The 9,347-nt window shown below is 41.2% G+C and overlaps 2 protein-coding genes, 6 non-coding genes and 1 pseudogene across 10 annotated transcripts; 1 reads left to right on the top strand and 8 right to left on the bottom strand.

Moving 5' to 3' along the window:
* Positions 1 to 1,692: 1,692 nt before the first annotated feature.
* LOC146253116 (small ribosomal subunit protein uS17) lies at positions 1,693 to 3,779 on the bottom strand. The gene is made up of 5 exons (XM_084678805.1): positions 3,628 to 3,779; positions 2,877 to 3,017; positions 2,562 to 2,637; positions 2,167 to 2,296; positions 1,693 to 1,885 (listed from the first exon to the last, which is right to left on the bottom strand). Exons 1-5 carry the CDS (start codon positions 3,640 to 3,642, stop codon positions 1,762 to 1,764), a joined length of 486 nt encoding a protein of 161 aa, XP_084534931.1. The 5' UTR covers positions 3,643 to 3,779; the 3' UTR covers positions 1,693 to 1,761.
* Positions 2,015 to 2,097, bottom strand: LOC146253119 (small nucleolar RNA SNORD35). The gene has a single exon (XR_014731982.1). It is a non-coding gene; the product is annotated as a small nucleolar RNA SNORD35 (small nucleolar RNA).
* LOC146253118 (small nucleolar RNA SNORD35) lies at positions 2,374 to 2,456 on the bottom strand. The gene has a single exon (XR_014731960.1). It is a non-coding gene; the product is annotated as a small nucleolar RNA SNORD35 (small nucleolar RNA).
* On the bottom strand, positions 2,710 to 2,793 carry LOC146253117 (small nucleolar RNA SNORD35). Its single transcript, XR_014731979.1, has one exon. It is a non-coding gene; the product is annotated as a small nucleolar RNA SNORD35 (small nucleolar RNA).
* An 848-nt stretch (positions 3,780 to 4,627) lies between the features above and the next one.
* On the bottom strand, positions 4,628 to 6,201 carry LOC146253112 (small ribosomal subunit protein uS17-like; annotated as a pseudogene). Its single transcript, XR_014731932.1, has 5 exons — positions 6,172 to 6,201; positions 5,751 to 5,877; positions 5,462 to 5,537; positions 5,070 to 5,200; positions 4,628 to 4,789 (listed from the first exon to the last, which is right to left on the bottom strand). The product of XR_014731932.1 is annotated as a small ribosomal subunit protein uS17-like (transcript).
* On the bottom strand, positions 4,919 to 5,001 carry LOC146253115 (small nucleolar RNA SNORD35). The gene has a single exon (XR_014731981.1). It is a non-coding gene; the product is annotated as a small nucleolar RNA SNORD35 (small nucleolar RNA).
* On the bottom strand, positions 5,278 to 5,360 carry LOC146253114 (small nucleolar RNA SNORD35). The gene has a single exon (XR_014731959.1). It is a non-coding gene; the product is annotated as a small nucleolar RNA SNORD35 (small nucleolar RNA).
* Positions 5,610 to 5,689, bottom strand: LOC146253113 (small nucleolar RNA SNORD35). The gene has a single exon (XR_014731961.1). It is a non-coding gene; the product is annotated as a small nucleolar RNA SNORD35 (small nucleolar RNA).
* Positions 6,202 to 6,569: 368 nt separating the features above from the next.
* LOC146253111 (apoptosis regulator BAX-like) lies at positions 6,570 to 9,299 on the top strand. Of its 2 annotated transcripts, XM_084678803.1 has the most exons (7): positions 6,570 to 6,584; positions 6,679 to 6,769; positions 7,327 to 7,375; positions 7,450 to 7,608; positions 7,698 to 7,833; positions 8,018 to 8,122; positions 8,207 to 9,299. In XM_084678803.1, the coding sequence occupies exons 2-7, from the start codon at positions 6,742 to 6,744 to the stop codon at positions 8,303 to 8,305; spliced, it is 576 nt and encodes a 191-aa protein (XP_084534929.1). In that variant the 5' UTR covers positions 6,570 to 6,584; positions 6,679 to 6,741; the 3' UTR covers positions 8,306 to 9,299. The 2 variants fall into 2 exon arrangements, with proteins under 2 accessions (XP_084534929.1, XP_084534930.1); XM_084678804.1 differs by lacking the exon at positions 6,570 to 6,584 and having other exon boundaries at positions 6,664 to 6,769.
* The last annotated feature ends 48 nt before the right edge of the window (positions 9,300 to 9,347 follow it).

Raw genomic sequence — 9,347 nt, 5'->3', positions numbered from 1 at the left:
ATCAGGACAAAATCTGCTCAAAAACACTTTGCCCTAAAAATCAAAAATAACATGTAATTGTCAATCTGAATTATTATTATATATAATAAGTACTTGGATAATTATTGACTTATGAGAGATAGGGTGCATACCTATCTACAAACATAACCAATGAGAGCTAGGCAGCATGGTTTTAATTGGTTTCACCTCACTGTTGTGGTGGTGTGTGGGAGCGTCATGACCTCAGACATCCACCAGGGGCCAGTGGCACACATCATCACCACCATATGGTCCACATTCACATGCACTGGGAAAGATCCTATCGGAGCATCATTATGTAAATGCAGACGCCAGGACCAGGCCAGACTAGGAGACAAGGACACAGGCTGAGGGAGGGGCTCCTTCATTCCCATGCAACAAAGTGTGACCCTGCCCCTCAGAAACAAGGACATATGCTAATGAATCAGCTGATCCACACAGGCCCTTTAAATACAAGGTTTTCTCGTGCTTGGAGCTTATGTTCGCCTAGGCTTTTTGTCTGGATCTCAGACATCATGACGCATAGGCAGACCTGTCTATGTGCTTATACTCTCCTTAAAACAATGAGAAGGGATTATAAACAAGCCGATGCTACAATGAGTTGGATTCTTGTATAATTATACGCTAGTGTTCCCATGTACATGCAATTGTGTGAGGAGAGTCATATCACACCTATTTTGTCTACCACTATATGTCAGGTCTTATTAGAACAAGAAACAGAGCCTGAGTGAGCATAGTAATTGAGATGTTTCTCACAATGAAGATGCAATATATATGGATCATTTGTTTCCCCATCTCCATTCCTCAATTGTGATATACTCAAATGTATTTCTCTTCAGTAGCATAATGTGCCTGTGCTTCACTTACAACATCTTATTTTCATTCTGAAGTTGGTACCACCACAGTACTACAAACAATTTAAGTGTCAACATAGTGCCCTCATCTGGTATAAAATGGTAAATACATTTACAATTATGCCGGTTTTACTAAAAGCCAGCAGAGGGCAACATGTTTTCCCAGAGGACTGTCTTCCCATTTACAGCAGCACACCAATGACCTCACAGAATGCCTTCTACAGATTGAGGGTGTAGACTGAAAAGCTAATGTCTGATTAAATTCCAGAGTAAGGTCTCAACAACTTATACATCACTGACAGTTCATTGATAGAACTGATAGTGAGGAAACTTGTGACTATTCAGATGAGCTGTATGATGCCTGATTCAGAAAGGATCACATTTCTAAAATGTATATGGCAGGGTCATTAGTGCTTACACTGAGCAGTAGCCATTCCTTTAAAGTATATCATAAGACAGGCTAATACAACTAAAAATAACTTCAGGTATTCATTTTCTCAATCATGCACTTGTAGGCAGGCATGTCAACCTGTATTTCATGGGTGTTCTATCCTGGTCCTCGGGGTTCCCCATCTTGTATGTTTTAGATTTTGCCCTGCTCCAGCACACCCAAGTCAAAATAAACTGGCCTTCAGCAAAAACCTGATAACAACCAATCATAGGAATCAGGTGTGCTAGAGCAGGGACTTTTCTAAAACATATAGGATAATGGACCAGGATTATACTCCCCTGCTGTATTCCATGATTTTTTTTTTTTTTTTTTACTGGTGTTCCTGCTGTACACTGAAGTGAGCCAAAGAGAATGACAGAGAAAGCAAGATGGAGAACATTTGTTTATTTTTAACAGCACAGGCCAGTCAAGAATGCCTTCATGTCAGTCATCCAACATCTAAAACTTCTGGAACTGCTTCTTTGCCCCAGCAGCCTTTGTGACCTTTAGAACATTGAACCTCACGGTCTTGCTGAGGGGTCGGCATTCTCCAACGATTACGTTGTCTCCAACCTGGACATCTCTGCGGAGGAAAAGAAAACAATCAGAACATGGATATCTGGAGGGGCCCAGTCCAAGACAGAACTGCGGAAGCCATTTGAAGCCCCTCATCTAAAATGGTTGTGCCTCAATCATGTGATGGGTTAGAAGATAAGCTGCATCAGTGTTGCCATAAGGCAGTATCATCAGAGCCCGAGGGCTAGGAAGACCATCGTGAGAAAAACATCATTTGCAGAAAAGTACTTAATCAAATTGACCGTGACTTAAGTGCTTGTGGTGTTACTGAACATGAAAGGATCATACCTGAAGGCAGGTGACAGATGGACAGACATGTTCTTATGCCTCTTCTCAAAACGGTTGTATTTGCGAATGTAATGCAGGTAGTCCCGTCTGATCACAATGGTCCTCTGCATCTTCATTTTGGTCACCACACCTGTTGCACAAGAACACAATGAGTTTTTGTAAAGTTTCAATTAAGATTCCCCTACAACGTTCTAAAGACTAGATTACTGGGCCACATCAGCAATGCCATAAGGCATTATCGTCAGAGCCCGAGGGCTTGGAAGACCATCGTGAGAAAAACATCATTTGTAGCCTAGCTTGGAGGGATTCAAATTCTCCACGTATCCATAATCAAATCAAACTACAAATCACTTGCAGAAAGCCAAGTGAAGTTAGGGGTGGACTTCAGGACTGACCAGAGAGAATACGTCCACGGATGGAGACATCTCCGGTGAAGGGGCATTTCTTGTCAATGTAAGTGCCGTCAATAGCCTGGTCACAAAAACAGTTGTTAGGTTCGAGCAGTATAATGTCTTAGCCTAGTGCACATGCAGAAATGTCCCATCATTTGCATCAGTTTTGCCAAAAGGCAGTATCCTCAGTGCCTTACAGGCTAGGAAGACCATCGTGAGAAAAACATCATTTGCAGACTGCAAGGAATACCCGCCGGAAATAGTCATGACTTCTTGTGAGCTATAGGACCAAATCTTTATCATTGAGGCACAATTTACCTCTCTTGGGGTTTTGAAGCCAAGCCCAACACTCTTGTGGTAGCGTGGGATCTTCTCCTTAGCCTCCTTGCCACCTTCAGCTACAAGAACACGCTTCTTGTTCTGGAAGATGGTGGGCTGCTTCTGATAAGCCCTCTCGGTCTAAAAACAACCACAAGGGGAGAGAAAGAAGTTTAGTAAAACAATCAACTTGATGGCTGTCAAATTTATACTGCATCAATACTGCCAGAGGGATATGTCGTCAAAGCCATTGTGATGGAACACATCACTTGCAAAACAATTGAATGAAATCAAAAAAGGCAAGCAAGCTCGCTTATTTCAAGTAGAACGGTACCTTCTGGGTAGCGTTAACTCGGATGGAGCACTATACACTAGTGAAGCCTGGATGTTAGCACTTAAAAAGATCGATAATAAATTTTATATCACTGAATATACAAATATGACTTTTTGATTAACTTCAGCCAAGTATAGCCACAAACATTAAAGCCTGGCCTGGTATTTAGTTAGCTAGCTCATTCTAAGGCTAGCATGCTACAACCATAGCCGTAGCTTCCGACAATGCGTTCCACATTGCACAAGTGCGTGAAATATGATTTTAAGTCCGATTTTACGACTAAACTGGATAGAAAATATTTCACCAGCATGCTAACTGCCTAAAGTATGTTGTGTGATGCATTAGAATATCCAAAAACGTATATTTAAACCGTAAAAAGTGTATATTTTAATCACCACGCCATTTAGAAGAACGTACTTGTGCGTCCGCCATCTTTGCCAGCCGAGTCGTAAAGAGGCCAACACATGCGCGCGGCTGACGGAAGACGGAACGGACCGGAGATGACGATTAAATAGAAAAGGCCAGCGAGGTGTGCGCAAAAGTTTCTTCCTGTGCTCATCAGTCAGTGTGAACGTCAAAACGGAGACACAGTGTGATTTAAACCTTCAGCGACTTGATCAATTACAAATGAAAAGTACTTTTCTATGTCCTGGTGTTTAAGTGAAACCGGAGATACGTTTAGATTGCACACATAACACGCGTGAGACACGTGTCAACATAGTGCCCTTATCTAGGATAAAATGGTAAATACATCTAAAATTATGCCGGTTTTACTAAAAGCCAGCAGAGGGCAACATGTTTCCCCAGAGGACTGTCTTCCCATTTACAGCAGCACACCAATGACCTCACAGAACGCCTTCTACAGATTGAGGATGTAGACTGAAAAGCTAATGTCTGATTAAATTCCAGAGTAAGGTCTCAACAATTTATACATCACTGACAGTTCAGCTGCACATTGATAGAACTGATTGTGAGGAAACTTGTGACTTTACAGATGAGCTGTATGACACCTGATTCAGAAATGATCACCTTTCTAAAATGTTTGGCAGGGTCATTAGTGCTTACACAATTAGGCAGTAGCCATTCCTTTAAAGTAAATCACAAAATAAAGTTAAAATCACTTCAGGTAATCACTTGCTTCTCACTCAAACCTACTTGGCAACCTGTATTTTTGGGGTGTTCTATCATGGTCCCCCATCTTGTATGTTTTAGATTTTGCCCTGCTCCAGCGCATCCAATTTAAACGGACTGGCCTTCTGCAAAAACCTTATAACAACCAATCATTTTAATCAGGTGTGCTGGAGCAGGGACATTTAAAATATATAGGATCGTGGACCAGGAACTCCCCTGCTGTATTACATGATTTATTAACTGGTGTCCCCGCTTCTTTAGTTAAACTGAAGTGAGCCAAACATCATGACTGAGAACATTTGTTTATTTTGAACAGCACAGGCCAGTCAAGAATGCCTTCAGTCATTAACTTCTGGAATTGATTCTTGGCCCCAGCAGCCTTTGTGACTTCATGGTCTTGAGGGGTCGGCATTCTCCAACGATTACGTTGTCTCCAACCTGGACATCTCTGCGGAGGAAAAGAAAACAATCAGAACATGGATATCTGGAGGGGCCCAGTCCAAGACAGAACTGCGGAAGCCATTTGAAGCCCCTCATCTAAAATGGTTGTGCCTCAATCATGTGATGGGTTAGAAGATAAGCTGCATCAGTGTTGCCATAAGGCAGTATCATCAGAGCCCGAGGGCTAGGAAGACCATCGTGAGAAAAACATCATTTGCAGAAAAGTACTTAATCAAATTGACCGTGACTTAAGTGCTTGTGGTGTTACTGAACATGAAAGATCATACCTGAAGGCAGGTGACAGATGGACAGACATGTTCTTATGCCTCTTCTCAAAACGGTTGCATTTGCAAATGTAATGCAGGTAGTCCCGTCTGATCACAATGGTCCTCTGCATCTTCATTTTTGGTCACCACACCTGTTGCACAAGAACACAATGAGTTTTAGTAAAGTTTCAATTAAGATTCCCCTACAACATTCTAAAGACTACATTACTGGGCCACATCAGCAATGCCATAAGGCATTATCGTCAGAGCCCGAGGGCTTGGAAGACCATCGTGAGAAAAACATCATTTGTAGCCTAGCTTGGAGGGATTCAAATTCTCCACGTATCCATAAATCCAACTACAAATCACTTGCAGAAAGCTAAGTGACGTTAGGGGTGGACTTAAGGACTGACCAGAGAGGATGAGTTCACAGATGGAGACATCTCCGGTGAAGGGGCATTTCTTGTCAATGCAAGTGCCGTCAATAGCCTGGTCACAAAAACAATTGTTAGGTTCAAGCAGTATAATGTCCTAGACTAGTGCACATGCAGGAATGTCACATCATTTGCATCAGTTTTGCCAAAAGGCAGTATCGTCAGTGCCTTACAGGCTAGGAAGACCATCGTGAGAAACAATTTGCATTTATTTCATAACTACTTGTGAGCTATAGGACCAAATCTGTATCACTGAGGCACAATTTACCTCTTGGTTTAGAATCCAAGACCAACACTTGTGCTATCCTAGAAGCTTTTCCTTAGCCTCCTTCAGCTGCAAGAACACGCTTCTTGTTCTGGAAGATGGTGGGCTGCTTCTGATGAGCCCCCTCGGTCTGAAAACAACCAGGGGAGAGAAAGAAGTTTAGTAAAACAAGCTACTTGGTGGTTGTCAAATCTATAGTGCATCGATACTGCCAAAGGGATATGTCGTCAAACACATAACGCACCACGTGCAGAACCGTAGGCTAGCTGGTTTAGTTCAAGAAGAACGGTACCTTCTGCGTAACCTTAACTCGGATCAAGACAATACTATATACTAGTGAAGCCTGGATGTTACCATCCAGAAACGTATATTTTAACGATAAAAAGTGTATATTGTAATCACCACGCCATTCAGAAGAACGTACTTGTGTGTCCGCCATCTTCGCCAGCCGAGTCGTAAAGAGGGCAATGCATGTGCGCGGCCGACTGAAGACAGAACAGACCGGAGATGACGATTAAATAGGCAAAGGCCAACGAGGTGTGCGTTAAAGTTTCTTCCTGTGTTCAACAGTCAATGGGAACGTCAATCACATTTTGGAAACAAATTTGAGTCCCACAGTGGGATTTAAACCGACAGGGACTTGATCAATTATATATAAAAATACTTTCTGTATCCTGGTGTTTAAGTGAAACCGGATAGACACACATTTAGATTATTGCCACCACACATTTGTGTGAGGTCTCTCCAAAAGTCAGGTGCTATGTGGTTACTTAGTTATTTGGCGCACCATGGTGTTAAACTAGTGGAAGACGTTTAAAGATCATTTCATTTAGAAACGTAAGTATTTCAGATTTCAACTTAAATTCCAAAAACCTATCAACTTCACAGGAATTCAACTAGCTACAAACATAGCCACGCCCCTCGTTTGTAGGAAAACACACTTGTCACGTGACCAAAGACGGAAGCAATCTCGAACAAGAAGTTATACAAGAAGATGGCATCGTCGGGAGGAGGCGATTCTGGTAATACTTTTATCAAGACAAATAGATGTGCTATATGACATGGCTGATAAGAACATTGCTAGATAATCCAGGTTATATTTCTGATATGAACTTGGGAATCGGGGATACCTGTTAGTGTTTTTGTTTTGGGTGCCTGACACATGTAGCCTATTTTGCTTGACAGCTAAAGCTAGCTAGTAGCTAACGGGACGGGTTCAACACATCAGCTCGAGCTCGCTTGAAATCACGAACGCATTGTGTCTGTGTGTCCCAAACTAGTCACTTTACCACTAAGTTTATGATGTAAAATCAACTGTTCACTGTAATTAAAAGTAATATTTCATATGTTTTGCTGTAAATGGTAATTTCCTAATATTGCCAAGGAAACAAAGTGCCCCGGTTTCAATGACAATAATGATTTGCTTAGCGACCTAATAACGATAAGCATGTTCGTCGAATGTGTCACTTTCTGAAATCAGGAAAGTTCGATTCAACACAGTACCTGTTGGCCCATCGAGTATTGTTTACCAGCGAAATATTATGTTTAATTGAACATATGTTGATCTTCCGACTCCTAGGTAATGGCAATGATCAAATACTAGATGTTGGAGCCGCTTTACTGAAAGAGTGAGTATTGTTTACTATATTATTGTTTCCTCTATCATCATGAACCCAACAAACCTCTTATTCTTTTCATGCAGTTTCATTTATGAACGAGTTCACCGACATGGTGACAGCAACACCACGGTGACTCGATCTCAGTTAGGTGGAAGTGAGCTGTGTGACCCCAACCATAAGAAGCTGGCCCAGTGCCTTCAGCAGATTGGAGATGAGCTGGATGGAAACGTACAGCTCCAAAGGTATTACAAATATATAATTCTTTGCACCTTTGGTAAATCTGTAAAGTATATAGAAGGTGGTAAACATTCTTGTTCTGTTGTCATTTCAGCATGATAAACAATTCTTCACTCATGCCTACCAAGGATGTGTTTATGAGAGTGGCCTATGAGATTTTTTCTGATGGCAAATTCAACTGGGGTAGAGTAGTAGCCCTCTTTTACTTTGCCTGTCGGTTGGTTATCAAGGTAAGTGGAACGTGCTTATGGCTTCCTACTTTCAACCCTCCATGGGTTAAAGGAAAAGTGGTGTAATTAGATTAGTGGAGTATATCTTAAATACATTGTTTTGTGCAATATAATTGATGTGATGGCACAAGGAGCTGATCCAGATCAACACCCCCAACCTTCATTCTGTCTCTGCATCTTTCAGGCTCTGGTGATTCATGTTCCTGACATTATTAGAACCATTATTAGTTGGACCATAGATTACCTACGTGATCATGTGATCAACTGGATTAGAGAGCAGGGTGGCTGGGTAAGAGAAAAACAAATCTAAATTAAATGAAATGTCCTATGGAAGGAAGGTTTTAACAACCGTGTCGATGTGATTGGTTTTTAGGAGGGAATCCGGTCTTACTTTGGCACACCTACCTGGCAGACTGTGGGGGTGTTTTTAGCTGGCGTTCTCACCACTGTTCTGGTCATACGGAAGATGTAAACGGAAGGAGAAGTGAAAGAAGATAACAGGAAAATAAGTTGGGATTGGAGGGAGAAAAGCTATGTTGGTAAAAGACGAGGGCTTCAGGAACTGAAGTTAATGTTAAAAACATGAGAGAGAATAAGAGTGAGTTTAAAGCACTCAGTGTTTGGACCTGATAAACAACTCCTTGTTTCCACCCACCATATATGGATAAGGATTGGGCGTGTGAGTCATTTCTCTGTCCTGTACACAACTGAAAGTGTGAGTGGCATGTGACTGCCTTGAAGGGAGATAAGGATGGAGAGACTCTGCCAGGGCACATTTTTATTTAATTTATTTTTCCCTACAAAGTCACTGCATTAATTTATGAATTCCTGGATTGGTGAATCTCAAAACGAAATGAACAGACCATATAAATATTGTTCACATGAGCTTTAAGTTGAAACTCAACTTATTTCTTGCAGCGTTTTCATCCTTGCACTTTTTTTTCTTTCTTTGAGTCTCCTTTTCCCAATCTGATTCTCTCCAGCTTATCACGGTGTTACTATGCTTGAGTATGCTTTTTTTTTTCATGTGTCTGTGGGTGTTCTTGTGCAAGTGTGATGTTATGATCAGCTTACTCTGAAGCAGTGCGTTTGTATGCGTATGTTTGAGTCCTTCCTGTATGACAGACAAACGGCACTGTGCTTCACTCACATATGTTTACCTCTCACAGCATAGTCTTCAAAGTACTGTATTTTTAAGTGGGCAATTTCAACTCAATACCACAATCATACTTTCATTTATATACTCTTTTTGATACATGTATCCTATTGGTTTTGTTTAATTTGTCAGTGCCTTGGTCTTTATTTAATAAATCACTTTGATATAAATCTCAATTTTTTACTTTTTCTATCTCCTGTGAAGCTGATCAGTTTGTTTAGATATACCCCCCCCCCCCTCAAAAACAAATGTTAAGCAGTGACATTGTTTTGTACGATGCAATTCAAAATAAAGTTTTTTAAGGATTTTAGGTCTTGTGTACTGTCATAAGTGACAAATAAAGATGTAATTATTCTGT

This window comes from Hypomesus nipponensis, chromosome 17, assembly GCF_054491055.1.
Source record: "Hypomesus nipponensis isolate SF chromosome 17, ASM5449105v1, whole genome shotgun sequence".
In the NCBI taxonomy this organism is placed as follows: domain Eukaryota; kingdom Metazoa; phylum Chordata; class Actinopteri; order Osmeriformes; family Osmeridae; genus Hypomesus; species Hypomesus nipponensis.
The sequence above is the reverse complement of the archived record's forward strand: the minus strand, read 5'-3'. Positions and strand labels throughout refer to the sequence as shown.